At 55.8% G+C, this 22,678-nt stretch overlaps 6 protein-coding genes across 6 annotated transcripts; 1 reads left to right on the top strand and 5 right to left on the bottom strand.

The window, feature by feature from the left end:
- Positions 1-298: 298 nt before the first annotated feature.
- SPBR_08169 (aconitate hydratase 1) lies at positions 299-2,825 on the bottom strand (the record flags this gene model as incomplete). Its single annotated transcript, XM_040766407.1, has 2 exons — positions 299-2,674; positions 2,781-2,825. The coding sequence occupies 2 exons, from the start codon at positions 2,823-2,825 to the stop codon at positions 299-301; spliced, it is 2,421 nt and encodes an 806-aa protein (XP_040614772.1).
- Positions 2,826-3,616: 791 nt separating this feature from the next.
- Positions 3,617-5,560, bottom strand: SPBR_08277 (rad52 DNA repair protein radc; the record flags this gene model as incomplete). The annotated part of the gene is made up of 2 exons (XM_040766515.1): positions 3,617-5,489; positions 5,553-5,560. The coding sequence occupies 2 exons, from the start codon at positions 5,558-5,560 to the stop codon at positions 3,617-3,619; spliced, it is 1,881 nt and encodes a 626-aa protein (XP_040614773.1).
- Positions 5,561-7,551: 1,991 nt separating this feature from the next.
- On the bottom strand, positions 7,552-8,367 carry SPBR_08645 (protein Cut8; the record flags this gene model as incomplete). Its single annotated transcript, XM_040766883.1, has 1 exon — positions 7,552-8,367. One exon carries the CDS (start codon positions 8,365-8,367, stop codon positions 7,552-7,554), a length of 816 nt encoding a protein of 271 aa, XP_040614774.1.
- Positions 8,368-10,842: 2,475 nt separating this feature from the next.
- Positions 10,843-12,201, top strand: SPBR_08467 (RNA-binding protein; the record flags this gene model as incomplete). Its single annotated transcript, XM_040766705.1, has 1 exon — positions 10,843-12,201. One exon carries the CDS (start codon positions 10,843-10,845, stop codon positions 12,199-12,201), a length of 1,359 nt encoding a protein of 452 aa, XP_040614775.1.
- Positions 12,202-12,974: 773 nt separating this feature from the next.
- On the bottom strand, positions 12,975-16,165 carry SPBR_08113 (uncharacterized protein; the record flags this gene model as incomplete). The annotated part of the gene is made up of 2 exons (XM_040766351.1): positions 12,975-15,947; positions 16,028-16,165. The coding sequence occupies 2 exons, from the start codon at positions 16,163-16,165 to the stop codon at positions 12,975-12,977; spliced, it is 3,111 nt and encodes a 1,036-aa protein (XP_040614776.1).
- A 4,367-nt stretch (positions 16,166-20,532) lies between these two features.
- SPBR_08285 (UPF0052-domain-containing protein) lies at positions 20,533-22,458 on the bottom strand (the record flags this gene model as incomplete). The annotated part of the gene is made up of 3 exons (XM_040766523.1): positions 20,533-21,905; positions 21,992-22,009; positions 22,092-22,458. The coding sequence occupies 3 exons, from the start codon at positions 22,456-22,458 to the stop codon at positions 20,533-20,535; spliced, it is 1,758 nt and encodes a 585-aa protein (XP_040614777.1).
- Between the last annotated feature and the right edge of the window lie 220 nt (positions 22,459-22,678).

Consider the following 22,678-nt stretch of genomic DNA (forward strand, 5'->3'; position numbering starts at 1 on the left):
GCAGCGCGGACGAGATGTTGAAATATGACTTGGAAAGCTACTTGTAAAACGTTATGTACTATCACCAAACAGGTTAGCTAATGATGTCTTCACGTGGTGCGATACGGTGGTCCCTTGATGCAGTATGGGTTGGAACGTACAAGGTAATCCATGTTAAAATTCTATTTACATGAGAATAGATGCACCAAAGATATTCAAACTATGCCAGCCCCATCCTTGGTATGCGTTTTCATTTTCCTCCCTGAAAGGATGCATTGTATTATTTTATTTTCTTTCGTCCTTACTCGTCACTCCAAGCTTACCGCTGCGACAGCATGTTCAGCGCACTGCCGGCCAGGATAAAGCCGGCCTGGTCCTTGCTCACGGTGTGCTTCACCGGCACCACAAACTCCTCGCCCGACGACGCCTTGGTCACCTTGAGCTGCACCTCGCCCTGGCCACGCGCCTGCAGCATGTCGTACAGGCCGACCGTCGCCACCACGTCGCCCGCCTCGATGCGGTCGTAGTCGGCCTCGTTGGCAAACGTCAGCGGCACCACGCCCTGCTTCTTGAGGTTCGTCTCGTGGATGCGCGCAAACGACTTGGTCACGACAATGCGCGCGCCCAGGTACCGCGGCTGCAGCGCCGCGTGCTCGCGCGCGCTGCCCTCGCCGTAGTTGTGTTCGGCAACGACCAGCCACGGCTGGCCGCGCTCGCGCCACTGCTGCGCCAACTCGGGGATCGTCGACTTGCTGCCGTCCAGATCGTAGGCCACGTTGACCTCGCCCGTCGCCGCGTTGACGGCCGTATTGAGCGTGTTGGCGCTGATGTTGGGCAAGTGGCCCTTGTACTTGAGCCAGGGCCCTGCCGCCGAAATCGTATCCGTTGTGCACTTGCCCTGCACCTTGACCAGCACACGCAGGCCCTCGAGGTCCTGGTTCGGGAACGGCTCAAACGGCTCCAGAATGGCCAAGCGCTCCGACGTCTTGGAGATGGCCACCTCCACCGACGCATCGGGCTGCTGCACCAGCGCCGCAAACGCCGCGCGACCCTCGTCAAACGGCTTCGGCGGGCCCTCCAGGCCGTGCGGGGCCGGGAAGCGGAACTCGCCGCCATCGGGAGTGGGGATGGGGTCCGTCAGCGGGTTGAACGTCGTCGAGCCGGCAAACGCAAGCGCTGTAACGATCTCGGGCGACGCAAGGAAGTTCATCGTCTCCAGGTTGCCGTCGTTGCGGCCGCGGAAGTTGCGGTTGTACGACGTGAAGATGGCGTTCGAGGTGCCCTTCTCGACACCGTCGCGGCGCTTCCACTGGCCGATGCAGGGGCCGCACGCGTTGGACAGCAGCACGCCGCCCGCCTTGTCGATTGTCTCCAGTGTGCCGTCGCGCTCGAGCGTCGCCCGGATCTGCTCGCTGCCGGGCGTCACGTAAAAGTCCGACACGGGCTGCAGGCCCGCCGACGCCGCCGCCTTGAGCAGGCTCTCGACACGCGTCATGTCCTCGTACGAGCTGTTGGTGCAGCTGCCAATCAGGCCAGCTGAGAGCTTTTGGGGCCACGCCTCCTGCTCGACCGTCTGGCGGAACTCGGACAGCGGGATCGACAGATCGGGCGTGAAGGGCCCGTTGATGTGCGGCTCGAGCTCCGACAGGTTGATCTCAATCAGCTCGTCGTACTCGGCACCCTCGTCGGCGGAGAACTCGAACACGGCGTTCTTGTCGTTGGCCGCCGGCGCCTGCGTGCCGCGGAACTGCTGGAACCGTGCAGCGTCCTGTGCGGCCTGGTCCCGCCGCGTCGACACCAGGTAGCGCGCAGATGCCTCGGTGTACGGGAACACGGACGTCGTGGCACCGACCTCGGCGCCCATGTTGGCCATCGTGGCCATGCCCGTGCAGCTCAGCGTCTGCACGCCAGGTCCGGCGTACTCGATAATAAAACCGGTACCGCCACGCACCGTCAGGCGGCCCGCCAGGTGCAGGATGACGTCCTTGGGCGACACCCAGCCGCTAAGCTGACCCGTCAGCCGCACGCCCAGGATACGGGGAGCCTTGAGCTCCCAGGGGGCGCCCACCAGCGCCTCGACGGCGTCGGCACCGCCGACACCAATGGCCACCGTGCAGAGACCGCCGGCGTTGGGCGTGTGGCTGTCGGTGCCGAGCATCATGAGACCGGGGATGGCGTAGTTCTCGAGCACAGTCTGGTGGATGATGCCCGCGCCGGGCGGCCAAAAGTCAATTCCGTACTTGCGCGCCGCCGACTCGAGGAACGCAAACACCTCGCCGTTGGTGTCGATGCCGGCCTCCAGGTCGGCCTCGGCACCCTTCTCGCCGACAATCAGATGGTCGCAGTGGATGCTGGCGGGGATGGCCGTCTGTGGCAGGTTGCAAGCCATGAACTGTAGCAGCGCCATCTGTGCAGAGGCGTCCTGCATATTGACACGGTCGGGCTTGAGCTGCAGGTTGGCGGTGCCGCGAATGGAGCGGCCATTGTTCGTGTCCGTGAGCAGGTTCGTCTCGACATCGTCCAGGTGGCTGTACAGGATCTTCTCGGCGAGCGTCAGCCGGCGCTCGGCGCCCAGCACACGCCGCACGGTGGCATACTTGTTGTAGAGGCGCTCGTAGACAGGGGGCAGGGGGGCGGCATCGTTGACAGTCGAGAAGAGGCGACGGGCAGCCGAGGGCAGGGCGCGGCGTAAGGGCTGCTGCTGGAGCTGGAGAGAGAGAGAAACAAAAATGTGGTCAGCCAAGACGTAGAACCAAAGAGGAAGGTCGTTTGCGTTGCGGGGGACAAATGACGACGCTTACCCTGGCCAGCGCGCCGGAACGGCTAGCAAGCGCAATAGGCCCCATGGCGGCTCTGTGAGTCTCTCAGTCTGTCCTCTCGGTCGGCTGCAAAGGAAGAGGGACCGAAGAACTGTGGTCGTGATCGTGGGGAAGGGCAAAAGTGGTGGTGAAGTGCGGGAAGTGGTCACTGCTCAAATTGTCCAGATCAGATTTTGTGGGGGAAGGAGCGATCCGCTCTACCAAACGCCAGGGACGAAAAAAAAAAAAAATAGTGTGCAATTGACACTTACGGAAGGCACCATTACCCGCCCGCAATCGGAGCCGACAGCGGGCAAGCACGTAGTGGGGTCGAATGGCAGGTGCCATGGTGTAAGTGTCAGCCAATCAGCGGCTAGTCAATTCAAGCAACTGCACCATATTCCAACCGCTGTGTTGAGTTGCATAGGAATACATGGCAAATGCGGAACAGACTTTGGAAAACGTACGTCATATTGTGGAGGGTTTGGAATCGATAGAAAAAGTTGAAATTAATCCCAGTAGCCAGGTAGAGACAGCTAGCAAGGCTGGCTCAAAGCCATCACAAATCGCGGCTGTGGCGGGAGGCCGACTATATTGAGTGCCAATCTTTAGGTCTGAAAGGTGAATTTGTTGAATTGGCATAAAACATGGATTGAACTTGAAGAAACACAAAGCAACATACTCTAGCCTTGTGTCTTATTCCGTGGTGCACAGCCGTGCTTGTGTTTATGAAGACGTGCCGCCATTAATACATATCGCCAAACGCCATAATAATCGTAGCCCTTCGAAAATACCACGGAATTAACTTGAAACAATCAAAAGAAATACACTCATCTCCTCTATGCAAGCTTCTGTCGCTTGGCGTCCACGCTTGCTGCACCAGCAGAACCCGCAGCTACAATAGTCCCGCCGTTCACCGGCACATTGCTTGGCACATCCGCAAGAGGCGGTCGGGACGCGCCGGTGGTAGAGTCTGTTGGCGGGCCACGTTTCATGGGTGGAGGCCGGAATTGGTTCCGGTTCGCGAGGGGGCTCGCTGTGCTAGGCGGTGCTCCGATGCGCCGGATTGGCTCCATTCCCGGGTGATGTACACCGCTCCGGGTGGTCATGCCACCAGTGGCAGGCGCACCGGATGGCATGTTGGACGCGGCGGCAGGAGAACTGGTAGAGGCTGACGTGACATTTGATGCCGCGTTGGCTGATGGCGGCAGCGCGATGCTGCCACTTGGGCGGTTGAGGCGTGGGATCGGCTTGGACGAATTGTGGTCGAACCCAGGCGTTTTGCGGATCGAGGGACTTTCGGCCTTGGGGTCGAATAGGTGTTCACCCTGAATCTTCGGGGCCACCGCGGGGAGGGGATCCCCACCGCCGACCTTGGCGACAGCACGGGCCGACAACCAGGGGGTGGGTTCGACCTCGCCTGCACCGCCGGCAGCAACATTGTTACCATTGCCGCCGCTACTATTCACAGTTGGAAGTGGCGTTGGTTTGACGTTGTTGTTGTTGTTGTTGTTGTTGTTGTTGTTGTTGTTATTGCTGCTCACGTTATTATTGCCGCCGTTGCTGCCGAAGCCCTGTGGCCTTTGGCCTTGCTGCTGCGGCCCGTTGGTCTGCTGGTGGTTCGCACCAGGCTGGTAAGGTCTTTGCCCAAACCCGTTGCCATTGCCGTTCCCGATGGGCCTGGCGTTCATTGGTGTCGGCGTTTGCGGTGCCCCTGGAGGCACGCCCGGCCTGACTGGTCTCTGCTGGTTGTTGTAGTTGCCGTTCTGCTGTGGGACGACCTGTCGCAGTGGACTCGTGTTCCTCGAGCCCACGCTCTGCTGAGGCGGGGGAAGTGCGGGCACAGAGGATTCGCGGACGACAAACTCATCGGGGTGGCCTTCGTCGGTTACACAAAAGTCGGCCTCATCAAAGTCGCCGAGCAAGTCATCGTCAAACATGTCTGCCGCAAATTCGGACGTGTCCGCCAGAACAGACGTTTCGGCTTTGACGCTTGCCGCGACCGCTTGCGGAAGCCGCGCTGCCGCTGTCGGCACAGCCGTCGTGACGGCCGTGGTCGTATCGTCTTCCGACTTGACGACGTAGTCGGCATGCCGGTGCAGGCCCTGCTCGGCAAACGTGCGTTTGTTCACGGGCACGGCCTTCATCTTGGACACACGCTCCACATACTTCTTGTCGTAGATGCAGTTGCCCAGGACGTTACCGAAACTACGCAGGGCACGCTTGAGAGCGTCCGTGGTGCCCTCCTTCTTGGCCTTTTCGAAAGCGGCGGCTTTGCCTTTGCAGTTCTCAATGTGGCCGTAGCCAATGTCTTCGTGATACGTGCCGTCGCGAAGCGTCACCCGGACAATGACAGACAGCCCGACAGAGATCTTTAATGTTTGTGGGTGTTCGTCAACGAAATCGACCTGGATGTTCTGAATCGACGACGACCAACCGTTGAAGCCAAAAACCTCATTGGCGAGCGTAATGACTTTCTCAGCCGCGATGTAGTGGACCTTCTGGCCAGAGGGACCGGAGCGTGCGGACAGATACTCGGGGCCGAGCTGTTTCTCGAGACGGCTTTGGAGGGTAGCAATCTCCTGGGCGGTGTACTCGGACAGCCGCTGTGCGGGCTGCTGTTGCAAGTTTTGTTGATGCATGTCGCCGAAGCCCTGCTGGGGTTGTATGTTTTGGAAGGGGTTGGAGATGTGCTGGTGCTGGTCTCCCGGGCTGCGTAGATGTCAGTACGAGGCAGATCAGGGTCGTAAGTGACAGAAAGCTGGATTGACGTACTTTGGCATCTTCGACAACAATCCCGAGGATGAGTCGGGGCTGACAAACAAAAGTCGCAAATCGACTGGCACTGTATCAACAAATCTGTTCAGGGGAGACGCGTCTTGATGGTATGAGATAGGCGCCACACTCTGTTAGCAGGACTGGGTGCGTAAAAGCAAGATATCGGATTCACACAGGCCAGTGACAGTGTCCAGCAAATGGTCGGACGGCCGTCTTTCGGGATGCGTGATGTGGACGGGGCTGGTGGGAATGGCTTGGATGTGGACTTTGCGTCTGTTGGCGCCTGCTGTGCTTTGCTAAAGTAGGCGCGACGTGCTGAAGACGCGACTTGAGTACGGTGTTGCCAAAGTGACTCGTGGTCACGTGCAGACTAAGTACAGTGGACCACAGCACTGGAATTGGGGCGTTGCCTATGCTACCGCCAAACCCGACGACCTGGGTTGACAACTTGAGACCTTTCAGGTCTGATAGGCTGGACAGGGCCCTGTGAAACATCGGCCGTAGCGTGTGCGGCCACTAATACGACATAAAATTGCCCACACCCACAGAACCAACATAGAAGCCCCCGTAGCCTACTTTGAGCCTACTTAGAGGGATGCACATAAGGCAAAGCATTACGTATCTTTCGATAGCTCTTGTCCTCCGTCGGAAATTTTAAATAGAACATGATGGTGCACAAGTATGTTTCTGTCACTATCTTCTCACTGTTTCCCTTGTCTTGTCTCGGTAGCGAAGGCACAACCATGGACTGTGAACGCGTGGCTTGACGGAACGAGCTTAAAAAGACATGATGTGGGTTTCAAACAATAAAGGCACATCTTTCGAAACGACGTCATGAAAAAGACGGGGAAAGTAGGTGATGCGTCGCTGCTATTTTTGCACACGACACAAATCAAAAGCTTGGCGGGGTGCGGTCGAGGATGGGTGGGTGGCGGCGGAAATGGAAAAGAAAAACTGAAAGAAGAATCGAAGAATTCAAAGGGTGAAAATGTACTCCGGTGATCGCCACAACCGAGAATCCCCGAGCACAGAACACCTAAGGTTTGCTGGAGCATGGCAAAGCCGTAGATCAGGGGGGGTAGCCGAACCAGAAAAAAAAGACGGGCTGTGTGGAACATATCAAGGTGAGGCAACGTATCGCGTATCTCATCATGGAGAAAGGAGCTGCTACCGTGGACAAACAAAACGTTCCCATATCTCGAACTATAAAAACCGTGGTCCTATGATTTGAAACCAAGAGTACAAGCACGTGGGCTGAGAATGAGAGTCGATTGCCCTGCTACAAAATCATCATGATATAAATACGACAAAAACGCCATACAAAAACTTGGGGGGAGAAATGACGGACATGAAAGGACGACATGAGAGCACCCTACCCGAAAGACTCGATCCTCCCTACTGTATATTTCCCGACATGGAAACACGAAGCACATGGAATGAATAGAAAACACAGAAAACACAGAAAGCACAGAAGGGAACTGGCAGTAGCAACGTCACCAAGAATCATTTCCATAAAAAATGACAAGAGTCAAGAGCATGGCGATGCCGGTAGGCAGAATGGGGTCATGGATCAAGGTAACGGAGTCTGCGCGACCAGTGCATGAAGACAAAACGACGACGGAAGTGCACGTACAAAAAGAGAATAAGGTGAATAACAAAAGATGAAAAACGCCGCCTAAATATGGATGGTTCCTTGGGTCCCCTGAATTCTATTGAACGCTGGCCGTTATTAACACCGGTGTGATGAGGGTCGAAGCAACTAGAACATGAAGGCGAAAACAACACATTGAAAAAAAAGACAAAAAAAAGTCAAATGACAAATGCAATATACCAGATAGAGGGTTCGTGGGAATGAACGAGAGGACGGGAAGGTTGAAATGAGGCCCGGGGAAAATGCAAACGAAAAATGAAACGTCGTAAGGGTCGTTAAAAGTCGGTCGTGTGGGAGTCTTTGGGCATGGCCCAGCATGACAACATGGAGTGGCAAGTCTTGCTCCTACCAGGGGCCGACACGGACGGGCGAGCCGAAGGTGCCGTTCATCAGCTGGTTGCGGATGGAGTTGGGGTCGTTGGTGCCGCCTGTTGCACCCATCCAGCCGACGTGCGTCGAGAGCGCACTCATGGCGACTTTGAGACGCCCGCCCGACTGCTGGTTGTGTTTGGACAGGATCTGGTCCCAGTGCTCCGACAGAAGCAACGACGTAAAACCGCCGCCGCCGCGCTTGGACGCCTCCTGGATGACGACGGCCCAGGCGCGGGCAATCTCGTCGTAGGCACTCTCCTTGTGCTGGCGGTACGTTGGGCTGTCCCAGTCGGGCAGCTGGTGGACGATCTTGGTCGCGCCGTCCAAAAACTCAAGCGAGGCGGACGTTTGGGACTCGACGGGTGGCAGGAACTGGCGGGTGTATTCGGAGATGGCTTCGACGATGGCGATGAGCGGCTGCTTGACGCGATAGTAGTTGTAGTCGGCGCTGGAGTGGCCGTACGGCATGGCAGAGCGGAGACGGTCCTGGTACTCGCCGAGGAGCCGCAGCGTGGATGCGGGTGTGGGGCGCGGCGCGTTGTCGGCGACCTGCTGCGAGATATCCGGGTGGTGGTCGCAAATGGTCTGGAGGATGGTGCGCAGCTGCGAGGCATCGAGGGCCTCGAGCAGGCGAGGCAGCGGCAGGGGACGGCCAGCCATTTCGGCAGCGCGGGCTTTCTTGACAGGACGGGAAAGCTGGCGGTTGGCGATGGCGGGCGAGCTCATGGGCGAAACGGACATTTCATCACTGCCGTCATCGTCGGCTTTCCGCTTCTTGGCGGCGGCCATGGTTGGGAAAGGAGACACTGGGCTGTGAGCATGACAGTCACGACTGGTGAGGAGACAAGAGGAAGAGGCAAAAGAAGGCAGACGTACTAGACCGGGAGGGAGATTGTCTTGGAGACTCGTGCTGGTGGGGGAAGAGAGCCGGTTGCGCTGGCAGCAAGACGTTCATTTTCTGACAAAAGGAGCAATCGGATTGAAACGAGGAACAAGGGCCCGGATCACAAGAGCACGCGGCGATGGATGGCGATCCCGAGGATGCCGTCCTTTCTGGGATGCAGATGCCGTCGATGAAAGGACTGTGGTATATCTGTGCCGGGCAAGACGTCGGTCAGGCAGGCGGTAGCGGTTGTCGGATGTGGTGATGATTCGGGGTCGTTCAGAATCGGAGCCGCGGGATGAGCGAATACGGCGTGGACACGGAAGGGCGGCGACGTCCAACTAGCGGCGAATACGTCGATACGAGAGGGACGGCGAGAGCGTACGCAAAGTATATCGACAAGGGAGAGAGATGAGGTGGAAAGAAACGAAAAGCAAGAAGAGAGGAGAGATTAGAATATGAGGAAGGGGGAAAAGAGGGCCTAAGACGAGGGAAGGAAGAGGGAAAAGAGGAGACGGGAAAAAAAGAGGAAAGAGGAAAAGAGGCGAGTCGCTCAGGCAAAGCCAGGATTAGTTAGGTTGGGCTGGGCAGGGAATTATTGCGTGGCAGATGTGTGGGTGGGTTGTGTGCTGGGGCACGGGACGCAGGATAGCGTGTCTTTGGAGGCATCCTTGGACGGCTACTGGCTGAGGTCCACGCCTAGCCTGTCTTGCATGCTCTGGGCAGCTGGCACTGTGCCGTAATAAGACAAAGACCCCCGGCGTGGCTGCTGTTGCTTCCAGCCATGCGGCCAGCTGATGTGGGCTGCCCCAAAGTTACAGGGCATTCACTGCTGGATTAGTGGCAATGGCGGACTGGCATCACCTAATCTCCAAAGCGCAAGTTCAGTGAAGTGACGGGCGGTCTCCACAGCGGAAACCTAGCCTGAGCCAAGTCACCCATATTTCATGGTAAGATAAGATACGAATAGCAGCACGCAACCAACTGACTTGCTCCAACATGAATACGGGGTTGTTTGAATGAATTTAATTACTGTCTCCCTACATACGGAAACCATCTTTCGCGACACCGGCGAAGAAAAGACACCACCGCCCGTCACCTGCAGGCAGCAAATCAAACAAGCCCGTCCAAGGGCACGTCCAAGGGCACGTCCAAGGGCACACCCCGGGCGCCTTGGAACAGACCCGGCCGGGTCAAGGTCAAGGTGCTTGCGGTGTCTGCTTGTTCGTGTGCTCGGATGTGCCTTCGTGCATGTACGCGACTCTTCGACATTGGCTGGTCAGACTCCCCAGGATTAGCTCGTCAAAGTGGTGTGTGGATGGCGGCCAATAGGTGTCTCAGGGGGTTTGCTTTACCTGGGCTTGGCCAACCACTTCTGGACCCCAGCCGGCCAGACAGCATGGGGGCGCTCGCTGTCGGGGGAAAAGAACCCCCATGCCGAGTTTTGGCATATTATTCCTCCGTAAAGATGTCCGAAGAGGGAAAGTATTGGAAAATCGCACCCTTTCTCTCCCAGTCAGCACAGGAAACAGCAGGTGCGTGTGTCAAAAATGGAGAACAGTCCAAGAGGGCAAGAGGAAAAGATGTGGCCGTCGATCAAAAGGAGCGCTTACAGCAAAGACACTGACACAACTCAGTCGCTCGCCCTTTGCCCAACCTCGTCACCTTAGAGGCTTACAGAGTTGCACAGCCCTAAAGCCGGCCAACAGACGACATTTGAGGTTTGATTGTCTGAACAGGAGCCTAGCGGCCGGGGTTTTAAAGCACAGCGAGATCTTGTTGATGTATGGCGGTAAGCGCCGTGTAATCATCCTCAGCTAAAGCCTAATCACCTGACAACCTCCAACTGCTCTTGCTATAGTAGGCATAGGTAATTCGTACTTCTGTAAGATACGACGAACTCCACAGACAGAGACGTTTCGAAAAGTGGGCCCAAGGCGGCTGTTGTTTACGGAACTCCCCGCCTGGAAGAGAAGGCACATAATGCTCCGTACAGGCAGGTGCGAATTGGCAGAAATGGAACGAGGCACGTGTACAGGCAATTCCACTGCATTTAAATTAAAAAAAAAAAAAAAGAGGTGAGGATTTTATACACATATCAGAAAATGGAATTTTCAAGCAAAAGGAAATTCAAGGGCGAAATAAAACGTATTCGACACGTCTCTGAAGGGCCGTCGTAATTTAATTACAGCGTGCATATGGCCCAAAAGCTTATCGTTATCGCCCCACCGATCATTTTTCGATAAGGAAAAAAGTCCAAGTCGAAAAAAAAAGGCGGAGTCCGGACGATACGGCAGAACTTTTGTCTCTCTTCGCCAACGTCAAACTACACCAGATATTCGATAGAACACCCGCCATCCTTGTCCTTCCCAGCTCCAAGTATGGCGACAGATATCGAGACAAAGGCAGCTGCTGCTGCACCAACCGAAGGCCCCTCCTCTCCCTTCTTGCCGTCGGCCCAGAAAAAGCGGAAAGCCGCCAACGACGACGTCCCCGAAATAGAGGTCGACCTCTCGCTCCCCGAGCCACCCTCCAAGCGAGCGAAGCGTGCTCTAAAAAAAGGCAAGGTCCTCCCTGCCAAGCCCAGATCCGACGATGAGGGCGACGATGACATCCCGGCCAAAGGCGGAAAGTCCGGTGACAAGGACGACAACAAAAAGGCCGAGCGCTCTCAGTTCGGCATCTGGATCGGCAACCTGCCCTTTACCGTCACCCGTCCTCAGCTGTTCCAATGGTTCATTGACTGCTCCGGCGGCGCCATTTCGGAGGCCGACATCACCCGCGTGAACTTGCCTCTGGGCAAGCGCCAGCCACACCAGCAGCGCCCTCACAACGTCAATGCCGACAGCAACGGCAACGTCGCGCCGCCCAACAAGGGCTTCGCCTACGTCGATTTCCTGACGTATGAGGCCCAGGTGGCCGCGACGGCATTGTCCGAGACGGAGCTGGATGGCCGCCGTGTGCTGATCAAGGACAGCAAGTCGTTTGAGGGCCGTCCGGCCAAGGAGCGTGAAGGTGCCGGTGCTGGCGCAACCACCGGTGCTGCTGGTGACGACGATGGCAAGAACGGTGCCGACGCATCGGCAGCGCCCGCGGCCGGCATGACCAGCAGCAAGATCTTTGTCGGCAACCTGGGATTCGATACCACCGAGGAGGATCTCCGCCGCCACTTTACGCCCTGCGGACCCGTCGCGTGGGCCAAGGTCGCCACATTCCCAGACAACACGGAGAAGTGCCGTGGCTACGGCTGGGTGCAGTTTGGCGGCAAGACAGACGACGGCCAGAACATTACGCCCGAGGCCGCGTCCAAGGCGGCCGCGGCGGCTGTCACGGGCTTTGCCAGGATTACCGAGACGGTCGACACCGAAGAGGACTTTGCAGCCGAAGCAGCTGTCGCTGCCGGAGACATGGAAGACGAGGACGATGTGGCCGACACAAAAGAAGCGACCAAGCCCGCACCACGCACACGACAGCGCAAGTGGTGGGTCAACCAGCTCAAGGGCCGTCCGCTCAAGATCCAGTTCGCCGAGGATGACGCCATGCGCTACAAGAAGCGCTTCCGCAAGGGCGGCCGGCCACAAGGTGACGATGGCGAGGGCCGTGGCGGCAACAAGGCCCGCGAGCCGAGAGAAAGACGGCCCCGTCCCGACAACCAACAATACAAGCACCAGGACGCCACTGTCGCCTACCGGACCGGTGCCATTACGGCATCCCTCGGCAAAAAGACGATGCTAGAGTAGACTTCTGGGCCCCTTTCCTCTGTACGCCGTATTTCATTGGCAGGTCTTTTATTTGCTTACTTTATTTTTGGTTTGTTACGCATTGTATGGCTAGAGCGATATATTCCTTGTTTTACATATGACACATCTATAATTTATATGGTCAAAGTTGTTGGGGCTAGACTGCTTTGTATGCTGTCTCGTTGCAGGACGCGTTACTTTCATGTGATCGATCCTACTGCAAATCTGTCTCGTCCAAATGATTCATGTGTACCAGAGTCAAAAGTAAGACATAATATATGGGTTAGTCACACGGTTTTGACATTCTCAATTCATGGTAACGGGGCAAAGATATTTTCAATAAACTTTCATTGCATGTCACGAGAAACATTTAAGAGTATGGTATCAAAAGCAAAAGTCCATTGTTTCAATCTGTTAAACGTACAAAGACAAACACAGACGCAAAAATTGAGATAAAATACATCCAGTGACAAATGTAACATCAGGACGTTGTACAACAGAGTCAGCCCATCCAGGGCTCCGGCAACGATCCGATACAGCAGAACTTCACGGAACAGGTGCCAAAAGGGAAAATCAATAAACAGAAGGAAACCAAAGAGACAAGCACGACGAAAACTAAACAGACCAGAATAATTAAAAAATTCAGAAAGCGAACTTGAGCAAACAATATTCTCATAAAACCCAATCCCAGATAAAACAGATCAAAAGCAGCAATTGATTGCGCCAGGCATAGCTTGTTCGACTACCATGAACCTTGTGTCATCAAGAAACGACTACTTGCGGGCCTTCGTGTCGTCGCCCACCAGAGACTCCTCGTCAGAGGCATCAAGAATGTCGTACTCCTCGTCCGTCAGGAAGCCGTCGTCCGAGTTGTCAACAGTCCAGTCCTCCTCGTCCTCAAAGTCGAGGGCAGTAGTCTCCTTAGCGGGAGCCGATTCCACAGCTTCATGGATGCTGTCCGCCGGCGACTCCGTCTCAAGCTTGGGGAAGATCATCTGGCTCTCGCTGGTGGCCTCCGATTTCTCATCGGCCTTCGGCTCAGCCTTCTCAACCTTCTCGACGGTCTTCTCGGCGGAATGAGCCTTGGTCTCAACATCCTCCTTGGCGCGCACGTTAATGTCACACCACAGGCGGTCACCGAACTTGATGCCGCCCTTGGTGGTCAGGCGCCAGTACGAGATGGTCCGGCCGAGGCGCGAGGGAGAGCGCAGCAGAATCGTGAAGGGAGCCTCCTCGCCAGGAGCCAGGGACTTGTAGCATATGGTCGACTCGGACGACGACACGAGCTCCTGGATGCCGGCCGGGCTGTTCGGGTCAACGTGGCCCATGTAGTCACCCCCAACGAAGGTGACGCAGCAACCTGCCGGCCAGGCAACGGAACCCGTGTTGCGCAGGGTCCACGTCTGCTCAAAGGTCTGGTTTGGGGCGAACCAAGTGCCGTCCGAAACAGTCTCGTTCTTGAAGGTGGCGCCGAGGTTGCCGATCAACTTAGCCTCAGGCTCCTCCTGGACAGTCTTCTCCTTCGTCACCTCCTCCTTCTTAACCTCCTCTTTGGCCACAGGCTCAGCAGAGGTGGCGGGGGTGTTGGCAGGGGCCGCACTCGGCTCCATGTCCAAAACCGTCTGCACCTTGTTGGCGCTCAGGCTGCTCGTCTCCGCAGCAGGGGTGCTGACAGGTCTGTTGGCAAGGGAGGTGAACATCTTGGGGCGGCGGTCGCCCATGGTGGGCATACGACGACCGTTGTCGTGCTCGCCGGTGGTCGTCACCAAAACGTGGCGGACTGGCGTTCGGAACTTGATAAGAGGGTGCGTCTTGTTGTGAGTGTTGTTGGGGCTGGCCTCGCAGGTGGCGCAGAAGTCCTTGTTGTCACACACGGCACACTTGTAGCGGTTACCACGGATTGGGGTGTGGAAAAGGCCGTTGGAAGCACAGTGGGGACCGTCGCAGAAGATGCCGTTGTGGATAACCTGATCATCTTCCTTTGTCATGACAGCCTCAGCAAGAGGTTCATAAATGGGGATGAAGCGATGGTCGGGGTGAATGAAACCAGCGTTCAAGACACAGTCGGAGCAGTAGTCCCAGTCGGGGCAGTCGCTGCACTTGTGGCGCACACCAGTGATGAACGCCTCACAGCCATCGCACACAGCGTTGTGGCGGTAGCCACGGCCGGCAGATAGGCGGCGAGTCACGTTCCAGCCGAACTCAGTGCCCTTGACAGCGGGCTGGAAGGCGTGCTTGGGATGGTGGCCGTGGTCGTTCTTCACGAAGCAGGCCTTGCACAGATCAAAATCGAAGCACTCAGTACAATGCAGGAACTCGAACTCGGGCAGTTCACGAATGCAGTTGTTGCAGGTGCGGATCTGGTACTTGCGGAACGCCTTCGTGCGAGCGGCATCATCCGTAGTCGCGGTAGTGGGCTTGACATCCTTAGCAGCACTGGCCACCGCAGGTACCTTCTCTGTAGACGTCACAGGAGCCTTGTCCGCAACCTTCTCCGACGTGGTGGCAGACGAGGCAGGCTTCGCCTTAGGCGAGATGCGCTCAGTCGTGCTGTTCACAATCAGGTTGTTCTGAATGTTGCGACGGATCATCCAGTGCTCCGGGTTGTAGCATGTGATACCAAGCTCGATGCAGGTCTCGCAAAGGTCAAAATCGCCACCCTCGCAGGTCGAGCAGTGGTAGTGGGCGTCCGGAATCTTGCGCTCGCAAGAGTTGCAGCACACAGTGAAGGCGGCACGCGGGGCCGTCACTGTGGCGTAGGTAGCAACAGGGGGCGTGGCCTTTGTGGCAAGGTTGGGCGTAGGAGAGGCAATGGTCGCGCTCGAGTTGCTGTGGGCCCAGGTACACGGATAGTCACGCGTGTACTTGGCGACCGGGATGGGCTTGGGCTTCTGGGCCTCATTCGAGGTAGCAGGTGTCGACGGTCCTGCGAGAGGGTTGACGGGAGTCCTGGCTGGGAAGGTGAACGTCGAGAACGGATCGTGGTAATAACCAGACTGAGGCGGGATCGGACCAGGCTGCTTGCCGCTGGTGTTCGAGTTGAGGTTCATCTGTGCAATGGATGCTTCCACGATAGCCAAGTTGCGGTCGGCTAGATCCTGGCGGCTCTGGTGGTTCTGGGCCATGCTCCGCATGGTCGCCTGGTAACGCTCGTCCAGTTCCTTCTCCCACTCGGTCTCAGTCTGGCCTTCGGGGAAGTGGCCAGGAATGTCGGGGTACGCGTCGATGCACCGCTGAACAACATCGGGAGTGAGCTCGTGGGGCTTCTCCTTGAACTCTGTCAGAGCTGCGAAGGCGCTCTTGAGCGAGGCCTTTGAGGAGCTCGCAATTGGGATAGCGGAGACCGCGGCGGAGGCCACAGCGGATGCCGCGGCGGTAGCCGGCACAGAGCCCAATGTAGTGGAGGCTTCTGCTGACGGGGCGGCCGGAGTTGGGGCCGGGCCAGCGATAGTGGCAGCAGGTGTGGATGATGCATTTGGAACTGCTTCCGGGATGTCCTCGATTGTGACAGGGCGAGGACCCGTCGATTTGGGCGCGTCCTCAGCTGTAGTCTGCTCGGGCGTTGCGCTCTCGGTCTCGTGGAAGACAGCACGCAGCTTAAGCTTCTGCTTGGCCTTAGCAGCCCGCAGTAGCTGCCGGTATGCAGCCGGGTTTGTGCTCACGAGAGGGATGTTCTTGCCGGCCGAGTCTGAGAATCGTTCAAAATGGCATGGCGTACGTTCGGGAACAGCAAGGAACTCGCGAAGCTAGAGATGAGGGCAGCACAAAGCCAGCACAGCGTCAGCAATCAGAAGCTGTAGCACATATCGAGAGAGGGAAATCCTACCTTCTGTTCCAAGGCCGGCAGGCCGTCTGCAAGAACTCTATAGGGGATCTTGGTCTTCTTGTGTGCCTTGACGTCGTCTTCCACCGCGATTTTAACAGCGATGGGCGTGTCGGGCTGGATTGGCATAGATGGCGGCATTATCGGTGGCTGTATTTCGTAAATAGTATATATTTGCCGAAAATGCAAAAACGCAGTGCATTAGGTGACGGAGGTGACAACGGCACAAGTCGTATTCTAGCATCATCTGAATTAGTATTTATGGCCAACTCAGAGACAGTACACGACGCTGTGGTAGGAAAGCCCGTGTGCAAAAGACAAAATGAGCCTGAGGCACTGATAAAACTACCAGCAAAAACAGGAAACGTATAGAGCAGAAAAGTCAAAATAACAATGCGAAAAGATGATGCATCAGGAAATGATGGACAGTTCCGAAGCCGTATACTTCAAGTGTGCCAAACAAGTACTCGGCCATCGACGTGTCCAGAGCTCTTAGGACAGTTGGAACGATGAAAGGCCCAGTGACAAACATGCTGTCCCATCAGGGAAATAATGAGAGCAGGCATTCGAGGCAGAACAATATCGCGAGGAGATGTGTTGACCACATCTGAAGAGAGTCAGGACTTACATGTGCGAGGCAGGTAGTTCGAGCACTGGAGTGGATGCGATAAGCTCGTTGCGTGGACAGGACTGCAGACAAACGTCGATAAGAACAAAAAAGAATGCAAATGGGAGATGGACAACAGAGTTTGCGAACGTCAAAATAGAAGATTGATGGAGCGACGATGAGACGGGATACCGTCGATATTAATGAGGGGAAAGAAAGAGGAAAGAAAGCGAAGGAGGAGGGAAGGTGCGACCGCTCTGGTTTTGTCGGTGAAGACAGTGTGTTGGCCTGAATAGCAGGGCCAACTCCCGCCATAAGGGAAGGCGCCGACGGCGGAACGAAGGCTCCAGGCAAGTGTGGGAAGGAGGGAGGCAAGAGCGTGGTTGTCCCCCAGCAGGGGCCGTTTTAGAGAAGGTACAGGAAGGCGTCATGGTCATTGGTCAGCGAAGGCACTGAAAGTGGGGCAAAAGAGAGGAGTCGCCCTAAAGCCCGCCCCCCAGGCAGTCAGATAATACGAATCGGGGGTGGTGTCTACGCAATAGGTGGGCAGGCTTGCAAAAGAGCACCCATGGACAGTGAACGAGTACAGCAAGGCGAGTGAAGAGGCAGAGGCCCGCAGCAAACCTGGGACCGTGAAACTGAGGACGGCGAGAACTTACGCATGAGGCGACGTGTGGGCCCCACCTACCTGCCCAGCCTTTGGAGAGAGAAAGGGAATGGCGGTGGGGCGGGGATGGAGGTCACCCAATTAACGCCATGTAAGCGGAGGAAAGGTGCAAAGGGATGCAAATGCGGCGCGAAGGGCAGGAGCGAAGGGAAGGAGCGAAACACTGCCGTCAGTGCCACTTTCCCATGGGTTTATTTGGTGCCCTGTTCGAGATCTGTAGGTCTACCGAAGGTCCTTTCGTACCTTCCCTATTCTCTCGCGGGCAGTTGGTCATGTCCCAAGAAACTGCACGTCGACGGTGGTCTAAACACATATCCGGCGATCCAGCATTGTTAGATACTTACAGGGCCGCCGATGCCCGACTGCGTATCTTACGCGAGGAAGGCCCTTGAGTGATAGCAGTCAATTCAGGCAAGCGATGGCGTATTTAGTGGATAACGGCGTGAATAAGAGCACATGCCCAGAAGGGAAGTGGGGCGTCAGGCGGGGCCAAAAGTCTAAACCCGTCAGAGCCCTCGTGCCTCTATCGCTGGTCTACGGCGTCATGCCCTCGCAGCTCTCGCAGCTCTGGTCCAACCGGGCACGTTCGGCTCATTCACACAACGATGTACAGAATACAGAGTGCGAAACACCTTTACAGAGGCTTACCCCCCAAAAAATTAGAGGCCGCGAGGCCCGTCCGCATGTTTACGTGGAGTCTGCAGTGACAAGTATGCTGTACCACCCAATCGAAAACAAGGAAAGAGCGGCCGGGCAAAGGTTAAGAGAGCTGTATCGTAAAGTTCAAGGAAAGGGCGATGGAAAGTCGGCCGAGGGGCAAGTGACTGCTCCAGCGAACCCCTATTCTGTCTTTCTTCTTCTTCTTTTTACCTTAAACACATACAACACTTACAAAGCCTTTGCCATTATGGCAGTGATAGTTGAGCTGCTCAAGCAGACGCTAGACAGCATTCGTCTGTCTACTGGCTGAGATCGTAACGGCCTTTAGTTTTCAATACCCTTGCCAACACGAGCGGCTTTGCTTTGTTATCCTTGGCCACGCCCAGCCTGATGGAGCTGACAGAGCCCTCAGCTCTTTCAAGCTCCTCGCCCCAGGTTACCCGAGAGCTCCGTGCCCACCGCCAAGGCCCCGCAGGCACCAAAAGAGACGGCGTCACGCGTGGCAAACGGCGAAGGGACAGAAGGTGATACGGCATTACGAGATCACCATGAGGCGATTTTCGGGATAAAATGGCAACGTACTCGTCACTGAAGCGGTGACAAGGCTGTTGCAAGCTGACGACGTCAAGCATCGAATATGGCCTATGTGTAACGCCAGGCCCGGACGTTTTGGCATCCTTTACTCCGTGCTGCGAGACTGAATACTTGACACAGAGCCAATTTGTGAGAGGGGAGTATACTGAAGTCACGCTCTTCCTTTCGATAGGACGCATAAAATCGAGACCTCAAATGAAAGCTCTATGTGTTATCAACAATCCTACGTCACCACCCACAAGCAAGATTTCCAACAGTCCACAAGCAAGTGGACAGTATTACAAAGTACCTTCTCAGATACAGAAGTAAGCTCGACTCGAGCTCGATGCAATGCCGTTGGTCCCTCGCCCATGTTGTCTCTACCCCCTCTCTGCTGCAGCATTAGCGTGGGCAGACAAACGGGCATTGGAGTGCTGAAAATGGACAGTGGCCCATAACTGGCAGCCTGACGTCGAAGCCGCACCTTGGTTTCTCATTTTGTCCACGCTGATCTGGTTCTCATTGCTTCGCTATGGAGGCGGTAATTACGGCGTGAGGTACGCTGACCAGCATTTGAGCAAACAAAAGGCGACACATGACGAGAGAAGCTTGTAGGCCAAGTGCTCATTACGCCGAAAAACAAAGAAGGCATTGGCTGAAGCTTCGTCATGCAGGACATGTGGGTCTGCAACGCAGACAAGACAAAGCTGGTCGTCGGCATAGGACAAGACCATAATACCGACATTCGCTTCTTTTCTGCTATTGATTTACATTGGACAATTTAATAATCGAGTCAGCTTCGACGGTTGCCTGTCTTGGCCAGCTGGGCCTGGACCGGTCTGGGAAGGCGGAAGGCAACTCGACAGCAAACAACGAAAATGGCCAGAAGCATGAAAGCAAACGAAACGAGAGCACACATCTGGGATTCAGAAGAGGTGACAGAACAAAGTCTGTCACTGCCTAGAACGTCGAGTCCCTAATTCAGATTGAGCCCAGACGGCTAGCGAGAGGGGGTTGGACAGGCTGGTGGGATAGGACGAAGACGCCGCCACCCGTGTTTGTGGTGGCCCCCTGCGTGTCTCAACATGTCACATTGCTTCGGAAAGCAGGGCAACTGGACACCGGAAAGCCAATGGCATGAAGAGAAAATTAAGCAGGTCGGAAACATACAACTTGGAGAGTCGACTCGGTTCCCATCAGCAAACAATGTCAAGACGCAGGAAATTTCAGATCAGTCTTGCCTTGTCGATTGTGACGAATAAGTAGGGAGGGTGGCCGAGTTGCCCAACGATGCGGCTCTTGCTCATGTTCGCCTGCCTGTCCGCCCTTTGCCCAATTGTCAAGACAGAGAAATGGCATACAAACAGAACAGGTATTGTTCGACCTCAAAAGAACCTTTGAACGAGGCTTTCTGCCGCCTCGCGTCGCCTTGCCAAACTTTTGAGCCTCGTCGTCCTTCCTCCCGTAATATACCGCCCAACCAGACCGACTGGTCGGGGCCGAGCTCTTCTAATCAGTCCCGTCCATCATGTTTGCGTTTCTTCTTTTCTTCTTTTTACCCTCCTTTTTTACCAGCAATTCGGTCTCGTTCCGAAACACAATTCTCCGATGAACACATTGATCGGCCGCAAAACTAGTAAAAGCTATGTGGACTTTCGAGGCCAAATGCAATTTGGACAAACAATCAAACCGAGACTGTACTTCGAAAGCCCCATAACTCTGTGCACGGCCGCTCGCAGGAGGCTGATGTCCGTTTTCGTTTGATACCCGATATGAGAAGGATCGGAAAGAAAGAAACAATGTTAGGCCTGGGCGTGCGTATATAGTGCGAGACTACGGAGCACAACATATGATATCAAGGAAATAAACGACCAACCAAAAAAAAAAAAAAAAAAAAAAAAATCGATAGCCGTCGTCCCTAGCCACAAAGAGGAAAACAAGTGTAGATTACACAACGATCATGCCCATCTAGATCGCCGTCGGTGAAATTCAAGTGCTCCGCTACCGGTCCCAAGACCCATCAAGAAGGTTCTTCAGCGTCTGCGTCAATGCCGCCTGGTCATATCGCCCCATGGCTTTCTTGGACGCTACAGTGGCACCGTCTCTGACATCCTGGTTCTCTTGGCTTGCCTGGGTCAGAACGGCGAGACACTGAATCCCAAGATGACCTAGAGCTACCTTGTTCACCTCTGGCGCGGCACTGCAGCTTGAACCGCCCATGTGCGGCGCCGAATCCAGATAGACCAAATGCGTCACATATCGATGGCACTCGCTGTCCTGCACTGGACTGAAGTCCGACTGGCTCTGCTTGCACGCCGCAACAATCGCACGCACAAAGTCGACAGCTGTCATCGCCTGGTGTCTCGGTCCTGTCTCACGGTCGAGTCGGCTGTTGAGGATGAGTACCTTCTTTCGAGGCGGCTCGCTGCTGTCTTCCTTGTCGCCATTATGTGCTATTGCTGCTCCAACACCCCGCAGCACAAGACTCGGGATGATGCTGGTGTAGAGACTTCCGATGCTGTAGATGATGGCCTCGGCCTTCTGCAGTGCCGCGAGGGCTTTCGGGTTGGCTTGTGGCCGAATCTCGTGTCCGTAGGGATTGATATACCAAATGCGGGAAATGCGCGAAGGTAGATCCTCTTCGTCCTCTTTGCTGAAGGTAATCTGTGGTTGCCGGAGCGCCGGCAATGATCCAGGCAACGTTGCGTCCTCAAAGTCAACGGCCGTGCTAGCACGTTTCCGTGCCTTCAGGCCAGAGCGAAAGACAGGGCCAGGCCCGGAAGGAACACGGCCATCTGCTGGACCCACATCGACTTCTCCGGCGCCATCCATTTCACCGCCGCCGCCACCGCCACCTGTGGCGTTCCCGGTGGGCGGCCCTCCATCCGGCAAAGCTGTAGGCAACGATGGGTGGCTGATGTTTACCTGCCCAGCAATCGTCGTCCCGTCAACGAGGCCGGCCGAAATGTGGTGCGTAAAGTTGGAGTTGATTGCCGGCAGTACAGCAACGTGGTCCGGGATACCGCAAAGCAGGGATAGGAGGAAGATGCCGGCTTCAAAAGAGCCCGAAAACAGACGAGCACCAGTTAGAAACAGGTTACCAACACTGGCACCGGCAAAGTTGAATACGGACGTCGAGGGCCGTGCCCGCTTCACAATCTCGAGGTTGAGCGTATTGAGAACGGCGCGGATCAGCTCACGCGTCGCACTGGGAACAAATGTCCACAGCAAGTGACGGGCCTCAACGAGATCCAGCCACTCGGTGCGCGCCTGGTTGGGGTCGGATGCACAAAGCCGGTGCTCAAACAGCGCTCGGAGAGCCCCCCTCTCGTTTCCTTCGTCATCGCTCGAAGGGATGAGACGTACAAGGCGGCCTAGGTTGACACATTAGTTTGATATGCAGGCTTTTGGAATATCCGACAAGGCATGTCCACATTCCAAAATAGAGTTGTTGACATACTTCGCACATCGCCCACGCCTGCCGTATTGCAATGTTAGCAGACCTTCGTCTTCGTCAATCAGCGTGGGGGTTTAAGTGGACACATCTGCAGGCCACGTACTCGGGCCTCCAAAGAAACGAATTAGTTCAGAGGAGCTGCCGCCGTTGTCCGAAATTGGGATGATATAGGTAAGCGAACATGGTGGCTTGTTCTCTCGTTGTCGTGTCGTGTCACCCTTGTCGTCTCTCGACAGGTGCTTGGCCACTGCTTGGAAGGCGTCTACGAGTGAGTTCGCTGCCGTCCCCCCGGAGAAGACACAGACACCGTTCGTCACAGAGTCAGCCGCTGTAGCATCACCGTTCGGGGTGAAAGTCGCTGCTGGTGCTATGGCCTGCATGGGTGATGACGAGCCGGGTGATGCAGTCAGGTCGGCCGACGTCGCGAGGATGGTGGCGGGACGGATGGGGGTCCCTGTTCCGTCGTCCATTGCCGTGCAAGGAGTGAATGCTAAGGATCAAATGAGGTAAACAGAAAAGAGCGTCGGCGCCTCTAAGAAGCGAAACGTTACAAAAAGGCAAGAGCCACAGCCCTCCCTTTATATTGTTCGTCCGTCGACCTCAATTGGCAGGACCTCAATCTTTAGAGATACACGTTACAAGAAGGAGCTACCATGCTTACAACAGGGCGAGGCTCTGGTGGATGATAGC

The sequence above is a fragment of the Sporothrix brasiliensis genome (genome assembly GCF_000820605.1).
Source record: "Sporothrix brasiliensis 5110 chromosome Unknown Cont22, whole genome shotgun sequence".
NCBI lineage: Eukaryota > Fungi > Ascomycota > Sordariomycetes > Ophiostomatales > Ophiostomataceae > Sporothrix > Sporothrix brasiliensis.